Source organism: Stylophora pistillata, chromosome 1, assembly GCF_964205215.1.
Source record: "Stylophora pistillata chromosome 1, jaStyPist1.2, whole genome shotgun sequence".
NCBI lineage: Eukaryota > Metazoa > Cnidaria > Anthozoa > Scleractinia > Pocilloporidae > Stylophora > Stylophora pistillata.
In genome coordinates this window covers 61,033,503-61,050,984 of record NC_142519.1, presented here as the reverse complement: position 1 = coordinate 61,050,984, position 17,482 = coordinate 61,033,503, and the positions used below count along the sequence as shown (strand labels likewise).

The following is a 17,482-nucleotide window of genomic DNA, read 5'->3' as shown; positions in this document are numbered from 1 at the left end:
TGCAACTGTTATTGATAGTCCACCTTTGGTTGTAGACTACTTGAGACCTCTTAAGAGCGACTCTGTATAGGGACCGAGTGACATTGAAAAAATGTGGCACAAGGTCGGAAAAATGGACCCCTCGATATCTCGTCTAGAGATAACCTATGGTATGCTAAGAATCGTGATATAAGTCTTAGGTTCTAGAGTTTTTAATTTTTGAGAAAATTACGAAAAACCGTCGACCACCCGTGAAGCCAAAAAATAACAGAAAGGAGGCCAAATTTCATGATCAGATAATCGAACTCGCGTGAAGGCGCCTAACAAATTGTGGTTTTCCTTAGTTTATAATTTACCTAGGAGGTATTGCTAAGCTGCCTTGATGATATTACAATAGTAATTCCGAATTCCTGGAGAGCGAGCGAAGAGAACCGAAATTTCTAGGCTCTGAAAGTCAAAAATTCCATACCGTTTACAAACATCTCAAAATATACTCGGTATTATGTAGAATTCTTTCAATATTAAATTCTAGTGAGTACAAGAGCTGTTTTGGACCGAGATATAATTTATTTTCTTGGCAAAAGTTATTTCTGAGGCGAGCTGCCCCAGGTAAGTTGACCCAATTTGACCTTTCGAAGAGATTTTGATTCACCAGGAAATGTAAACAATTCGACTAGCCTTAGCTCGCTTTCTGAGCAAACCATTGAAAAACCCTGCTATTTCCCATTAAAACTGCCCAGTAAACCGGAGATAATACTTCGATGACAGCTTACCTTCCAAATGGCTCTTTGAAGGCAAATAATTTTGACGTTCTCAGTTAATTTTTCCATTGCTTTGTTGACACGTTTTACTGATAAGTTAGGGTCATATCTTGACATCGAGCTTGTACGCCTGTTCCAGGCAAAGCTTGTGCAACACTTTTCCGGAAAATCAATCCAGAAGTTGCAATATCTACCTCTCAGTGAGCAACCTCTTGATATTCATTTAGTTTCTCGTATAATAAAAAAAATTCGTAAGCGCAAAACGTAAACCTCCGTCTAGTGAGTGTAACGCAATCTTTCCTTCGTCACTTCCAGACTAGGTGATTAATTTTTTTTGACGGGGGAGGGGGAAAGAAGTTTTCCGATGCAATGTTGCACGCAGTGCATTTAACGGTTCATTACATGGCCACTGTAACAATTTAATTGAGATTTCCCACCATTACAGACTTTTTCAAGTCTTTTGTTCCAAATATTTAAATAGTAATTCAGTAATTGCTTTTGCTCAAAATACGTTTTTCTTTCTAGTTAAAACGGGACAACTTCTCGTTTTCTCCTTAGCGCACTCAGCTATTGCTCAGCCCAGTGGGTGGTGGAAAATAACTTAAAGTTCGTAACCACACCCTATTCACTCCCCCTAGTCCCCTACCCCACCTTTGTGCTAACTTTGAATTTAAAGGGAGTAAAAACAAATTTATTTGGGGTAAAGGACGGCCCATTCCATTATTTTTAAAGGGGTGGGGGAGGGGGAGGACTGGAAGATTTTGAAAATAGAAATGCGCGGGCGCAAGCCGGTAAACAAATTTTCTGCTGAGCGCAAACGTATATAAATTTTCTGTAGCATTTTAGTGACATGGATTTTAAGAAGAAAGTCAATCCATACAGTGCTCCCACGACTGACGTACGCTAGGGTTTGGCGTGGTGTTTGGGTCGTGATACTGAAGAACGTATCCCTATGATCACCCTCCCCCCATTCCCCTACTCCACCCTTGTGCTAACTTTAGTCTTTACTTATCCGCTTTGCAGCGACATTTTTGACAGTACATACATACATACATACATACATACGTTGATTGACCACTCCCCCATAGGGCTTTTCAGGGCCATTCTTACAACACTGTGCCCGAGCCATCCCACCCCAGGGGAGGATATCCACCACACAGTAATCTCGTGCTTGGGAAATTAACGTCTCCTACCCCTAACCCTGTAGGAGACGGGGCCTACGGTTTATTCGTCCTTTTTAGAGAAGACTAGAATCTCTATCCATTTCTTGATATTATAGAAAGGTAGCAAATTCTCCTCAGTTATTTTTAAGACTACGAGTATTGGTCCGGCCGGGGCTTGAACTCTCGAACTCCCGCACAATGCAATCCGGCGCTCTAACCAATTGAGCTAACCGGGGGACGGGACAGTACTCCTCAATTTTGTCTGCATAGGGCTGTTTACGTTTGATGGCTACATCAACAGCAATGTCAAGCCCGGCGCAAAATGTCTCTTAGCTTTGCAGCCGATAACTTGGTCGTGTTGTGTGCGAACGTTAGCATCTGCAACTCCCCTCTCTCTCGTCCTGTGGCAACTGTCAAATGCCATGGGATCCCGCGTTTACCGAACCAATCGGTCTGACTTTCTCTATACTTCCGTGCAAGATATTTCATTGCTCAATCTTGAAGAATTAAAACAGACGAATCATCAATCACTTCCAAAAGCTGTACTCTGGCTCCATCCTGATTGACGGAACGGAGGAGGTGAGACTTCCACGCCAATATAACGGTCTTTGCAATCTTGACTCGGAAAACAAGTTCTTGCTTCGTGTTGGATGTCGTGTTTTGACTTTGCGCAACCAAACCTTCCACGATATCATTTAGAGTTGACGCCAATGTAGCGCAGCGCTCACATTGTGATCACATGTGATCACATGTGGCCTGGAACGAAGATGCCTTCGGGTCGCTTAAAGCGAATGACTTGCAGTGATCCGCTACTGTAGAACTCTGGGAAACGTGGACCTGCAATAAACCTTTTAAAAAAGTTATAATTAAGAAGCGCTGCTTTAAAGAGTAAAAGGCAGAAAGATAGAGAGGATTTCACATGCCTGTCAGACTTACCCTCACTTCGCTGTCCTATTGATTGAGTGGCTTATAATTATTCTTGTCGGTGAGCCAATCAAATGGTGAACCAAACCCAAACGCACGTTTACTCATGTCAATACTAAACGCAAGTCAGACATATTTCGCCTCCTGATTGTTTTGTTGTTTAATGGGTTCCGCTCCTAGTTGGCTGAGGAATATTATTAGCGGTTATTTCTGCAACAGTCAAGTGAAATCCGCTCTAACATTTTGTTATCATATGTTCTGTATGGACCGATTGGCACGCCCTTTGAGTTAGTCCTTTCTAATAATCAGTGCCGGACAGTGGAACCATGAAACTGACAAAAATTTAGTGGTAAATAGCGCCAACTGAACAGAAAAAAAAACAATAGAAATGATCTTATTTAGTGGTATTTCGATTAAACTGCTAGAAGGTGGTAGAGGGTGTTTTTTAACTCGGAAAACTGGGAGTGTGTGATCGCAGATGCCATATTGAACGCGCAAGACAAAGATTTGGGGCGAGTGACATAGAGAAGTATAGGGGTATCTGCCTAGCGCGGGTCACACCCACCTTAAAGTCGCTTTTAAGGTACCACTTGCTTGCACGTAGATTATTTTCCTGCTGTTTCGCCCATCCCATGCCTTGTCCTACATCTTCAAGGGTTTCAACAACATCACACAGATCGTCAAATGCTTCCGCACCTGCAGTACTAACATAATCGAGGCCTTGAACCGATATCCGAACAGACACAGCGCACTTGCTCAAAAGGGTAAGCTCAGGTGCTCAAGTTACACTATACACTTTAACAGACCTGAAAAAAACTGTTTAAGTTGTAAAGATTTTAATCCAGTGGAGTTTATCCGCGTAATATGGTTTGCTGAATTTAAGAAAAAGTTAGGAGCCTCGCACGTGCTAGCTTCGCTTATTGGGCAAGCGATCGACAACTTAGATTTTAAAAGATAACAGCTCGAACTCTGTGAGAATTCTATATTTCGAAATTTTTGAGAGGTAGACAAAGCGTTTGCCACAGATCTATTTGCGTTTGGTAATTATCTGTTTTAAACTTAGATCTCTCGATGGCAACCGTCAAAACAGTTTTACGTGCTCTATAGTAGTACGAAAAGAAACATGTCTTGTGCGAACCCAAAAGCGAATAATTTTCAGTTTCCAAAGGGATATTTTTCAGAGAATCATATAAAAGCGTGCGTCTTCTTCTGCATCGAAAGGTAACTTGTTGAATATAATTCCTAAAAAGTTAGATGTACCACGAAGAGGACCTATTGTCCACCTGCCATGGGCAAATTGGTAAACATATTGAATACAAATTACAAAAACTCGCTTTGCGGCCAGTAACTTTTTCAGATATATATTAGTATTCCCTTTTATCTAGCTTTGGGAGATCATTAGCAATGGACCTGCCCAGATATTTGAATTTAGGAGCTAAAACTAGATAGGATTTCTAGTTTGTCGCAGTCACTAAGAAATGGGAAAAGTAAATGTGTTGCGTGTATATACAAAGTATTGCATACAAAGAACTCTCCTTCAAAATAGGCTTGTGATAACAAAAAAAAAAAAAACAAAACGAAAACATTTTATGCTAGTAAGGAAGAAAATGAAGAAATAAGCAAAAGAAAGACAAAAAATATCCACGCTGATGTATTTGCGGCACGTGATCACTTAGAAGTAAAGATTGCGTGACATCGATCTAGGTCTATTTTTCAGTTCCTTCACTTCTTGCCTCTTTTCATTAAAAACATTAAATACAAAACTCAATAGGTACCCAGAGGAGGCTTTATATGCAAGACTTGGATCCAGGTCCCGCAAAAATATTGCACAAAGCAGAGAAACTAAAGGTGACACTTAGAAAATGCCGTAGCCGTATGAAAAGGCCGGTGGCTGAGCAGGGCAGCAAAACACAGGAAAATGAGCGAAAAACATCAACGTTATTAGCCTTCAAACACCTATTTGGAAGGTAAGCTGTCATCGAAGTATTATCCCAGGTTTACTGGGCAGTTTTAATGGGAAATAGCAGGGTTTTTCAATGGTTTGCTCAGAAAGCGAGCTAAGGCTAGTCGAATTGTTTACATTTCCTGGTGAAACAAAATCTCTTCGAAAGGTCAACTGAATTGGATCAACTTGCATGGGGCCGCTCGCCTCAGAAATAACTTTTACTAAGAAAAAATTTACATCACGGTCAAAAACAGCTCTTGTACTTGCCAGAATTTAATTTTGAAAGAATTCTACATAATACCGAGTATATTTTGAGATGTTTATGGAGTGCCATTACAGCCCATATTCAGCTACTATTTTTTATAAAATCTACTATTTTTTTATAAAATGGTGTTTAAAATATGAAGCCAATCATGTTTTATGCAGCTAATCAATTTATAAAATTACAAACTAAGGAAAACCATAATTTGCTATGCGCCTTCACGCGAGTTAGATTATCTGATCATGAAATTTGACCTCATTTCTGTGATTTTTCGGCTTCACGGGTGGTCGACGGTTTTTCGTAATTTCCTCAAAACTGTAAAAACTCTAGAACCTAAGACTCATATCACGATTGTTAGCATACTAGAGGTTATCTCTGGACGAAATATCGAGGGGGCTATTTCTCCGACCTTGTGCCGCCGCTTACGCGGTGGTTAGGTAGAGTGACTCTTAAGATATCATGTTCCAGTCTGGTGCATTTCATCACAGAGCACAATATTAGCTGTGTTGAACAAGACCAAATATCCGTTTCAATAACCCTCTTTAGAAATTTATGCCCACATAGTTCCTTGAAAAATATAAGTTTAGTCCGCTCTGCATTTGGAAATGTCACCCAGACTCTCCACAGGTATACAGTGGGAGGGTTTTATTGTATTTGCACACCGTGACGAAGTGAAAGGCCAAGGAATTTAATGTAATCTGAAGTTGTTGGCCACAGGCTATTTTTTTTTTAACTTTCTATCATATAACCACTATACTAGAGTTTATCAACCATATGTTTCTAAAATAACTGCTTCAAGCCAAAATGAATTCGTATTTTTAGGTCAGTGCGTGTTCTATATCTCAGGTAAAATATTGTCCACTAAAGTTGTTCAAGAATTATTTACACGACAGATACAATTGATTAGTATTATTTTGACAAACTAAAATCCCTTTGAACCTTAGATAAATCTTGGCTTTTAGCCACTAGATTGACACGAACTTAACTTTGCTTTTCAGTTTTTATTTTATTCTACTAGAGGAAACGGCATATAAATAGTTTTAAATTATATAAGCATCGTATACATTTGCCACAACTTAAAGAATATTGGGAAATGTTAGTTCTGTAAGAAAGAAAAACACAACAGAATCGTTATTTTACAGAGATAGCTTACTAATGGCTGAGGATGGAATGGAACGGATTGAATTGAAGAGCTTGAAAATTGCATTAAAGTTTCCTGCCGGATACTCTTTCGTTGATCTACAGCAATGAGATCCTTTCGACACAGACTTCTTGTCAACATATGGGATCCTTTTTTTCTTCAGCTTATATTCTAAAACTGACTGGTCATTTCAGATGGGTCGCTTAAACCGCGGGGCTTATTCCGTCCAATATTTGGGCTTACGCCATTTATCTCAGTTTGTCTTCTTGTGGAGCGAAACGTGGATATATATGAGCTCGGTCCGTCAGCAACATGCCTACCAATGCACATCTGCCAGCAGTCACTAAAAGCTCGGCGATATTTAGGAACCCTCCAGGCGTAAACAAAGGGATTCACGGCAGAATTAATATACAAAAAGCGAGACAAAGCCACGTCAATCATGTGGAAAGTTTTAGAGTCTTTACACGATTCGCAGAAGTACAGTAAATGTAAAGTGATATACTGAGGTATATACGTGATGTAAAACAACACGAGAATGACAATGATCGTAACAGCCATACCACGCTTCCTTTCCAATGAGTTTGCAGCTATCGAGTTGTAACCACCTTCTTGCAGTTCGCGAGTTCTTTTACCAAGCGCGCGAAACACATGTACATATATGACCGTCAATAAAATGGCCGGCAGAGTGGCGTGAGTGTGCAGATAAATTAACGTATACGTTTCCTCCGAAACATTTGTCACAGGAAGAACGCACGTTGTTAACGATATCAACCACAACACAGCTATAAAAATCTTGGTCCTTCGCTTAGTAATAATGGATTTGTATTCCATCGGCTTGCTGATTGCGATGTCACAAGTTAGCGACATGGCTATAATCGAATAGGAGCTTACGAACAAAGTGGTCGTAACAACAGTGTATATAACTGCTCTAAAAAGCATCGCAGACGGTATCTGTTGTAGTTGAAATCTGTAGACATCTCTCACAGCCACGACGAGGACATTCAGTAATCCCAGAAGTAAATCTGACACGCTTAGATTCGTGATCAAATACGATGGCGGTGTACGAAGTGAACGTCGCGGATTCTTGTAAGTTATAAACAGGAGAATGGAGTTTCCTACGATGATAACAATTGCTAAAATAAACCCAATTACAGCTAAGCTCAACCAATATTCCTTGTCTTGAATGATCGTCAGATAAAAGTCATCATTTGGATCCGATGAATTCGCCATATTTTTCTTGGATGGTGTACGAAGGTTGTAACACGCACGATGACGGGAAAAATATCCAAAGCAGTCTTAATTTGTCGCCAAATGTCACGGTAGATGATCACGTCTTGAGCTCACATTGTTGACGCTTCCTGCATGAGAACAAAACCCAAAATAGTTTTTTGTTTCACTAAGCTGCGGATTTCTATTTAATTAAGGGATCACATTTGCATATCAATTGTACCTGTTCCGTTTGTCTATCAAACGCTTTTTCTCTCTCACATGGTCTCCAATCCGAGCTACATTGTTTTCAAGCCGGATTATTACAGGAGGAATTATGCAATTAAGAAAAAACTGAGTTCACAGTGCTTGTGATAAGATATAAATCGACTCTAATCCACGCCTTTATTGATTACAATCCTGTGTTATCAATCAAGTACAAAGATTATTAACACCCACCTTTGAATAAAAAAAACTCGAGATGTTTCGTTTTGGCCTCGCACAAGCGCTGATCTCACGAAAGGATCAAAGAGAATCACAAGGGAATCGTATCGGTTCCAATATTCGTCCAAAGCTTAAGCATGGAAATATGACTTATGCAAGAATGATATTTGTGCTAATATTGTTTGCAAGCTGTTGCTATGGTCAGGACTGAACGGAGTAGTACGGAGGGTGTTGATGGGGACTAAAGGGAATGGGTGCGGGACATCAAGTTTTGGGGCTTTCATAGGAAAGGGGCCCTTCCTCTCCAAGACGATTTCTATTTTTGGGGGTTTTACGGTGATTACAGACCCACACACCTCCGGATTCGGTTCGTCTGTCCTTGCTTCAAAACCGTGGCAAGCCCTTCCGTAACTACCCATCAAATCGTCATGATATTTGACTTATTCAACTATCTTTCCGGTTTCATTAGCCAAAAATACGTCAATTAAAAAAAAAATTGAAGTGCTCTTAAGAGCTTTTATCGTGATCAATATTTTTATTCATTTGGTCAGACAAACGTTAAATAATCTTTGTAGATTTAGCAACTTTTTTTGGAGACAATGACTCCAGATTATAAAGATATCCAGTTGACTTTTATAAACGTACTAAAGGAAGTTTTTCACTTGATATGAAAAATCGTAGGAAAAAATTATTTACGGCCATAGAGTCAATGAATCTCTTTTTAATTCTTATTTACATCAATTGTGCATCTAAACTAGGAAATAATATGGACAGGACTCTTTCTTCTTTAAAAAAGAAAATGAAAGAATTTTAAACACTTCTAGAACCATAAAAAGAGTGACACTACTTGATTTTTTCCGCTTGATGTGAAAATATACTCTGCTTGAGGGAAACCGCAAATTATTATCTAGTTTGCGTTAAGATTCGAACCTTAGCTAAAAAATATTGGGAGAAAAGCTTTAAACCTGATTAAAATACCGAAAAATATAGGGTATGTGGTTAGCTTGCGTAAGGATTCAAACTCAGCCAAAATATATTGGAAAATTAGTTTTAAAAATAAGTTTTGACGAACGAAAACCATCGAAAAACTGTTTAGTATTTGGCTTGTGTAAGGATACGAACCTCTGCCAAAAAGCATTTCAAAAATAGTTTTTAAAAAGTTTAGGCTAAATTGTTCTGGACTCAGCCGAACCGTGACATAATTGATTAATACTATATTGTTCCGATGTCACTTTTGTCTTTGTTCTTTGACAGATGTGATGATCTTTCTTATTGCAAAGATCCCACACCTTCAATATTCAAAAACCAGGCTCAAATATGTTTGCACTTTAAAAAATTGTTTTCGTCTACACTTCAAGTAAATAAATAATTATTTCATAAATATCAGGCTTTGGTTACCACTTGAACCTTCAACTTCATAACTTTCAGCTCAGTTGAGGACTCATTGTGGTACACAATAGGCTCTCAACTGGAATCATCAGTTTCACAATTAAGATATTAATGTCAAACACTGGTTTGGTCGACTTCCTTTACTTTGCCAATTTTCCGGACCAAGTTCTCATGGCTTTCACAGAATGTTTCTAGCCTTGTTTGTTCACCGTAAACTGTTACTCCATCGTTCATTCGCGAAGAATGTTTGAGTTTCTTTCGGATAATCCTCAAACATTCAAAGAGAGCAGAGCGGTACCTTGAAACCCTCCAGGCGTAGACAAACGGATTCATCACCGAGCTTAGACACAAAAACCTCGAGGCTGCCACGTCAACTTTGTAGAAATTTATCGATTTTCGACAAGACTTGCAAGACAAGCGGAGCAGATGTACAGCGATGTACTGAGGCATGTAGGTCATGAAAAATAATCCCAGAATTATAATGATGGTCAAAGTCCTTTTGCGCTGTCGCTCCAATACGCGTTTGTTCCGGCTCACGATTGGGTCGCTTCCACTGAGTTGAAGGTCGCGCGATCGTCTCGCGAGAGCACGAAAAACGTTCACGTAAATCAACGTTAGTAACACGGCAGGTAGAGAGGCGAGAGTGTGCTCACGTGAATTAAGGAATGGGGCAGAATTAAAAAAGGCTGAAAATTAGGAAAAAATTGGAAAAATATTTAAGCATTTGTTTGATCTTTCTTTTATAAAAAGCTTACTAATCCATGGGGAAAGAAAACGTTTCTGTGGGTCACGTGACGCAACCGTTCTTCAGTGCTTTAATTTGGCGCCATTTGTCTCCGCTCTCTTTGGTTCAAGTTTACACCACTTTTTACGGCATCAGATCACGGTTAAAGCATCCAGGAATGGCCTTCTATGTTCTGTGTTTTTGAGCTTAATCGGGGAATCCGGGAAAATGCCGTTGCCTAGTGTGAAATTGTCATTCTTTTTTCGATGAACGGCAATTTACTCAATAGGCCCTTTGCAGCTAGTTGGTCACGTGCCTAGCAACGCCGAATTGGAGAGCAAGCTTTTCTGCAAAACAAATCGAATGAGTCTCATGAGCGTCCTGCGTGTGCATATCTGAAAGGCAGTTATTTTGAATTCAAGCGTGAAATACCCTTCCATCTCTCAAAATCCAATACGCTTAGCATATAATTATAGCATTTAGCACATCTTCGAATCGGAAAAGTCAATATTCAGCTGGGATCGCGGCAAAAATATCAGCGTCAAGTCGACCACGAGTTACAGACATGGCCTCTCCTTCAGGTATGTAGACTACAGATCTTGTCTTCTTGCTGCACTTTGATAGCGACGTGTGGACGATTAATAGAAGTAGAGAAAAAGAAAATACGTTAATTCACTACACGTAAAAGTTTAGGAGCTGTTTACTACCGATAAACATAGAATTTTGGCCATGGATTTCCCCTGAAACTATGATGATAGAACCAACAAAGTTGTTTAATTCACCACTAGAAGTACAGAGATATTACTCGCCCAATTTAATGATCGTATGAATTTGAAGATTTTTACCAAATCGTTAGACTTATGTTGCTCATGTTCTTGTTTTATTGCTTTTTTTAGCTGAAGAGAGCCAAGATCTTTCAATATTTCCCTCGCTGACCTTCGATGATGTCGGCCAATATGCAAAAAAAATGTCTGGATGCACTAGCACAGCGAAGGCATACAAGTTTATGGCAGAACCTGGATATCTACACGAGATTAAAGGTCAGTAATAAAATCGAGTATTTCTTATTTGTTTTTCTCAATCAGAATCTTATATTTATGTTTTAATGTTTTAGTGATACGGGCCAACGACGCGGTGAAAATTGCATCGAAATGTTTTCGTTCGATGAAGAAGAACGAGCCACCTCATTCCTTGGAAGTTTCTTCAAGCATGGCTAATAATTCTTTGTCTGGAAGGTGCTCTTGTGTGGCTGGATCAGGAGGGTATTGCCATCATGTTATAGGGCTTCTCTATTATCTGGCTTTACTTAAACAACTGGGGCATCGAACTCTGCCAGATGATCTAACATGCACCAGCATGAAGCAGCGCTGGAGTGTGCCTAGGGGGAAAAAAATTGAAGCAAAGCAAATTCAAAATGTACTTGTGAAGAAGCCTCAGCTAGGCGCATCCTTCAACAAATACATCAAAAGCAACCTGTACTCCCCATCACCAATATATGGAACAATGACTAAAGAGCATTTTAACAGTCTACAGCCAAAGCCTCTGTTTGTAACCATTGTTCCTTCTGAGCAGGACCTGAGATCTGTTTCATTTGTCCCAAGCAAATTTGGAAATGTCCCCAAAGGGTGTTTGATTTCTTATCAACAAAAAATGTCTGCAGACTATTTAGTAAATGATTTTACCTGCACTGCATTTCCAGATTTACCACTTGAGAGTGCAAATGATAGATTTCAAAATAATGTGTCTGTGTGCCTGGAGGCAAACCAGCAAGCCCTATTTGACTCTCTTTCTGTCACAAGTGAGATTTCTCTCAGGGTACAAGAAGAAACAATTACTCAAAGTTTAAGCGAGACTTGGCGTCTTTTGCGAAAGAAGCGGATAACAGCAAGCAAGTTTGGTACAGTTGCCCGGCGAGTTTCAAATTTTGAAAACCTTGTAAGTCAGCTGAACCCGGCAAGATTTGTTCAAACTCCAGCAATGAAGAGGGGTGTAGAACTTGAACCCCATGCAGCAACAGTCTATGCTAATGTAGCAAAAAATGGCAGAGTGAATTTATTCCCATCAGGATTAATTATAAATCCTAAATGCCCATGGTTAGGCTGCAGCCCTGACCGGAAAGTTTATGATTTGGATGCCCTTGGTAGTGACCAGAACCCCTTTGGTTTACTGGAGGTTAAAGTTGTTAGGGAGGGGGCAACCTCATTTGATGATGTGAGATATCTTACCAAGGATAATACTAACCAGTATTCTTTAAAGAAGAGTGACATTTATTATTACCAAGTCCAGTGCCAGTTGGGCCTCACTGGTCTAGACTGGTGCGATTTTTTCAGTTACATGAATGATGACATGTTTGTCTGCACAAGAATCCTTTTTGATCCCATTTTTTTCCAAGGGGCTAAAGATAAGGTGGACATTTTTTTTTTCAATTACTATCTAAGCTGATTTGCCTCTAGTCTTTGCTTACTCTCAAGACTGTATTTGTTATGAAAAGATTTAGCTTCAATATTCTTTTAACCCATTCTATATTTGCTCTAATTTGTGTACAACTATATTAGATTTAAAAACTTTTCTAAAATTGGTGCCAACCAGATAATGTCAGGATGAGGGATGAGGTGATGTTGACCCATGGAATGCATGGAGCATTTTTTTGCAGAAACAGAAATGTGACCTAACTTTCTTGTTAGTATTTTTTAGCTCTTTTAGCCAAGGTTTTGTTATTTACTTGCATCATCATACTCAAATTCAAGAATTAAATATATGTGGTAATCCCCCAATTAACCAAACTTAAAAGAAAAACACCAAAAATGTCCAATATTATGTTTAAAGAGCAATTGATTCAGAAATACTATATCCAGTAACAGTTGACACCTTATAATAACAATTAAAATTTACCAAGACTCATTATGACTACTTACACTTTTTGTAATAGTTTAAATATTTAATCCTTCTGAATGATCTTCTAATCCAAATGAGTGCACTACATTGTAATGTTGTCACTTTGATAAGATTAAGGGACCTTGAAAATTTGTTAGAAGACAGGCTATAGAATAGAGCTGGTTAACTGAACCTAAAGTTGAAAGAGGAACATCGGAATCCAAAAAGTGATACTCCTTAACCCTTCTGATGGCACGTTCTACATGTATTCTAAGGCTTGCAATAGTTTTGGTTTTTTGCACATCTTGAGTTGAAAACTGCCCTTGATTTTCCAGAAAAGGAGGGATGTTTAACTCAACATTATACTCCTGTAGCATGTTACCTATATCAAACCCCTTATCTGCCATCACTGAGTCTCCTGCTTCTAAGAGGTCTAAAATACCACTACATCTTGTGATTTCCCTGTCGCTAATCCCTCCAGTGTATAAAGTGGAAACAAAACATATTGCTCCATGAGGGGTGATTCCAATAAGACCTTTCAAAGTTGTGTTGCTCTTATAGGATGAGTACAGCTGTGACTGTAACAACAGGGATGTGGGTGTTTGCACAAAAATCTCTGTGCAGTCTAAAATCACTCTGGTGCTAGGATAGAGTTCTCTGAAACCCTCAGGCATGCATCTATCTACATCTGCCCTCGAGGGCCAAATGATTTGACTTCCAAGAAAAAAATACAAAAAATTGGACCAGGTTACCAATTTTCTAGAGACTGATGACATATGAATTGCAAACCTATCAGCAAGATCTTGCTCAAATAATCCAAGTTTAAGCCGAACAAGAAACATAAACATTTCATCTATTAGAAGCATATTTCTGGAGGCTGGTCTGTTTTCTCTCTCTCCAGAGGCATAACAGTAGGTCATTAGTTCAGCACTGGGTTTAATAAAATTAAAAAAAAGCTTAATATGTTCATTTGTGGGAAAGCCAGTGTAAAATTTTATACTCTCGTTGTCTGGACCAAATCTCTCCAGACCAAATTTACTTAATGTTGCTTTAGCCTTGACATTTCTTAGCTCTTCTTTAGCTGCAGCTGCTTCCTTTCTGCTCGCCTCAAGCTCTCCATGCATGGCCAGAAGCTGAGCCTTCAGAGACTGCACCTCTGTTTCCACACTTTCCCTGCTTTGCATTGCTTCGCTTTCCACTCCATCAGTGTCACTATCATCTGTTTGAGTACCGTATTTCTTCACCTATAAGCCGAGCGATTTTTTCAGTTTTCGACCCAAAATTTTGGGAGATTTTTCACGGAGAACGGGGTTCGGCTTATAGCCGAGGGTTTTACATTTTAAAAATATACAGTTGCTGAATAACTTTACCCCCCCGGCTTGTAGTCAAGTTAGCAATGAAGCAGAAGTAATAAAACACAACAAAAATAACTTCTGAATATTGGTTATTCACTTTTATGAAATTGGTGGCTCCTAAAGGAGCCGTTTGACGGATACGTGCAAGGGCTTTCAACCCAATGGTTTACTCGCCATCCGTTTCGTTTTCGCTGTCTGTGTCGAACTCGTTCTCTTCTATGTATTCATCATCTACTTCTGGGGTTTCCTCAGAGTAGACCACGTCGTCCTCTGTTCCGTCCAAGGCATTGGAAATACCGCAGGTCTTGAAGGATTTGACAACCATCTCTTCGGGTATCTCTGCCCATGCTTCCTTGATCCACCTGAGGACAAGATTTCTGCTTGGCGCCTTCTTCTTCCCAGCTGGGGTAAACTCAAATGGCCCAGATGTCATCCACGCCAAGTACTTTCGGCGCACATTATCTTTAAATGGCTTGTTTAGGCACTTATCCAAGGGCTGTACAACCGGGGTTAGGCCACCAGGGATAACTGCGACGTCAATGTTTCGCTGCTTCAGGTCATCTTTCACGGAATCGGTCAAGTGAGCTCGGAATGAGTCCCACACCAAAAGGGAACGCTCGGCACGGGGCAAACTCTGTCGAATCCATTCTCGGATGCCCTGTTCATCCATCCACCCTTTCTTATGGAAGGAAACACGAAGAGGATGCGGCACAACCAGATCTCTCGGTGTACGGACGCCTTTGAAGATGACTTTCGGTGGCACCTTTGCTCCATCGGCAGCAACAGCAAGAACGACGGTGAAGCTCCGCTTTTCCGCTCCGCAAGATTTTACTGGCACTGTTCGGCTTCCACTGAATTCCAGTGTTCGGTTCGATGGCAGCTCAAAACGCATGGGTGTCTCATCCATGTTGTAGATGCGGGATAAAGGGTAGTCGGCGCGTCTTCTTGCTGCAATGACGAAGCGATGAAAGCACACAATGTTCTCTTCGAGATCGGCGGGCAATCGCTGGGCCAGAGTTGTTTTGGTTCGCATGCTGACCGAGTGGCGTCGTTTCCATTTCTCGTACCATCCACGGGAAGCTTTGAAAGCAGGATCATCGGAGAGCTCTTTAGCTTTAAGGCGAAGGATCAATCCACTCACCGCAATACCTACGAAAAATAAAATAACAATCTTATTTTGCTGCGAGATAACCGTAGATTCGTGACTGCAGCACTCTTTTCGTGACATGTTATGAAATTGTCATGACAACAACATATTTCTGACCAATCAAAGTCTCTGTTTCCCACGCACTGAAAGACGATATCATTCAACTCTTCAAAAACTCTTAAAATTTTAGACAGAAAAGTAAATACCAACCTTGTTCTCTTTGCTGTGAAAACCACTCCATCACTTGCTGGTCTAGTTCGGGATATTTCGGAGTGAAACGGCCCATCGTCGCACGTTTTGCAGACATCTTCAGCTCTCCGGAAAGAATAGTCGCCTGGTCTCTTCTCCAGCGTCGTACCATGGACTCGCTTAGTCCATATTCTCGAGCGATTTCCGAGTTGTTTTCTACCGCTTCAGCTTCCGCGATAACTTTTATCTTGAAAGCCATACTATACGAGGAACGGCGTGCTTTAGGCATGATGATAAAAAGTGACAGCGACGAAAGGTATACTCGATAGATTGATACTTTGAAACGTTTAACTGAGATTATTATTGTTGTTGTGGTTAATCTGTTGTCGCGTGGTAGTATTTATACAGTTCGTTGGATCAATTGATATTCATATCTCTTGATTGGTTCGCTTTTTTTCTTTTGTGTTTATTGTAATTCATTAGGTTTTGTGTTTAGTGAGTCAATTTCTTATGTTTTCCGTGAGGTTCGCTTGCTCAAATGGCCAGTTACAATCAATAATTTCGCTCTCGGCTTATAGCCGATGGTTTTACCTTTTTTTTTGGGCAGCTTGAGTGTAGCGTAAAGACCCTGAAAGTCAGGGTCTCGGCTTATAGCCGAGATCGGCTTATAGGTGAAGAAATACGGTATCTCTGCAAAGAAAGCCAAAAAATTTAATATACTCATATAGTTTACATAATTTTAAATTTTAAAACAATTACATCCTTCTAGAAATTGAAGAACCTGAGGTCTGTATATATACTTTTTAACCATACATCCCTTCTACAAGGTTTCACAAATGCTTTCAATAGCAGTTAATATTTATCCAAAACTGATACAGTATTTAAAAATAAGAAAGAAGCATTCTAGTCTAGACTTATCATTGTAACCTCATAAACTCAACGATGCATTAAAACATAACCAAAGAATATATTACCTGTCGACATGTCGAATAATCTTTCTTCGTGCTTTGAAGGAGGAATTCCAGTTAAAATTCGATGGAACAGCACCTCTTTTCAGTCGCTGGCTACCAGACTTGGTGGGGGGAAGGTAATCTTCCTTGGTAAAGTGCCTTGAGCATACTCTCGTACTAGTTGTTATCTAAATGGGAAAATTTATAAGCCATTAGACACAAGTTGACCGAACAAATCCTTGCCAAATGCTTTGAAAATCGAAATGTCTCTATAAAATACCTTGAAGTCAGGACCTTCGTCTCTTCGGATTTTCACCAGCCATTCCTTCTTCAACTTTTCATCCTTGGTACGACCGGGAATGCGATGGAAACGCAAATCTTCGTGGTACCTTGAATCCCCATTACATAGGGGAACACAGCAATGGTATGCAGAATTTTTTCTGCCCGTAATGGATTGTTCAACTGACTCGTCCATATCGATATCTACAACAATGAAAACAACGCTTGTTGGTTCCGACACCATAGTCTTGAGGGGAATAAGCAGCCAAAATTCTATGTTTTTCAAAAGTAAACAGCTTCTAAACCCTAAGGCGTAGTGAATTACTGTATTTTCTTTCTTTTTACTTGTATTAATCGTCCAAACGTCGCTATCAAAGTGCAGGAAGAAGACAAGATCTATTCTACATACCTGGAGGAGAAGCCATGTTTGTAACTCGTAGTCGACTTGACGCTGATATTCTTGCCGCGATCCCAGTTAATATTAACCTTTCCGATTTGAAGATGTGCTAAAAGCTATATTTATATGCTAAACTTACTGGATTTTGAGAGATGGAATGGTATTTACCGCTTGAATTCAAAATAACCGCCTTTCAGATATACATACGCGTGATGCTCAAGACACTCATTCGATTTGTCGTCGCAGAAAAGCTTGCTCTCCAATTCGGCGTTGCTAGGCACGTGACCAACTAGCTGCAAAGGGCCTATTATTGGTGTCTCATGAGGCAATTTGAGATGGAATCTAAAATCCCC

At 39.9% G+C, this 17,482-nt stretch overlaps 4 protein-coding genes and 1 pseudogene across 5 annotated transcripts; 1 reads left to right on the top strand and 4 right to left on the bottom strand.

Moving 5' to 3' along the window:
- Window positions 1–1,960: 1,960 nt before the first annotated feature.
- LOC148743580 (uncharacterized) lies at window positions 1,961–3,461 on the bottom strand (annotated as a pseudogene).
- A 2,203-nt stretch (window positions 3,462–5,664) lies between these two features.
- Window positions 5,665–7,733, bottom strand: LOC111337967 (adenosine receptor A1). Its single transcript, XM_088727774.1, has 2 exons — window positions 7,626–7,733; window positions 5,665–7,533 (listed from the first exon to the last, which is right to left on the bottom strand). The coding sequence occupies exon 2, from the start codon at window positions 7,403–7,405 to the stop codon at window positions 6,347–6,349; it is 1,059 nt and encodes a 352-aa protein (XP_088583900.1). The 5' UTR covers window positions 7,406–7,533; window positions 7,626–7,733; the 3' UTR covers window positions 5,665–6,346.
- Window positions 7,734–10,229: 2,496 nt separating this feature from the next.
- LOC111345327 (uncharacterized) lies at window positions 10,230–12,839 on the top strand. The gene is made up of 3 exons (XM_022952607.2): window positions 10,230–10,519; window positions 10,835–10,978; window positions 11,053–12,839. Exons 1-3 carry the CDS (start codon window positions 10,504–10,506, stop codon window positions 12,378–12,380), a joined length of 1,488 nt encoding a protein of 495 aa, XP_022808342.1. The 5' UTR covers window positions 10,230–10,503; the 3' UTR covers window positions 12,381–12,839.
- LOC148743579 (uncharacterized) lies at window positions 12,744–14,040 on the bottom strand. Its single transcript, XM_088727766.1, has one exon. It carries the CDS (start codon window positions 13,994–13,996, stop codon window positions 12,932–12,934), a length of 1,065 nt encoding a protein of 354 aa, XP_088583892.1. The 5' UTR covers window positions 13,997–14,040; the 3' UTR covers window positions 12,744–12,931.
- A 2,248-nt stretch (window positions 14,041–16,288) lies between these two features.
- On the bottom strand, window positions 16,289–17,376 carry LOC148743578 (THAP domain-containing protein 1-like). Of its 2 annotated transcripts, XM_088727822.1 has the most exons (3): window positions 17,142–17,376; window positions 16,734–16,936; window positions 16,289–16,641 (listed from the first exon to the last, which is right to left on the bottom strand). In XM_088727822.1, the coding sequence occupies exons 1-3, from the start codon at window positions 17,155–17,157 to the stop codon at window positions 16,474–16,476; spliced, it is 387 nt and encodes a 128-aa protein (XP_088583948.1). In that variant the 5' UTR covers window positions 17,158–17,376; the 3' UTR covers window positions 16,289–16,473. The 2 variants fall into 2 exon arrangements, with proteins under 2 accessions (XP_088583948.1, XP_088583943.1); XM_088727817.1 differs by having other exon boundaries at window positions 16,294–16,641; window positions 16,734–17,376.
- Between the last annotated feature and the right edge of the window lie 106 nt (window positions 17,377–17,482).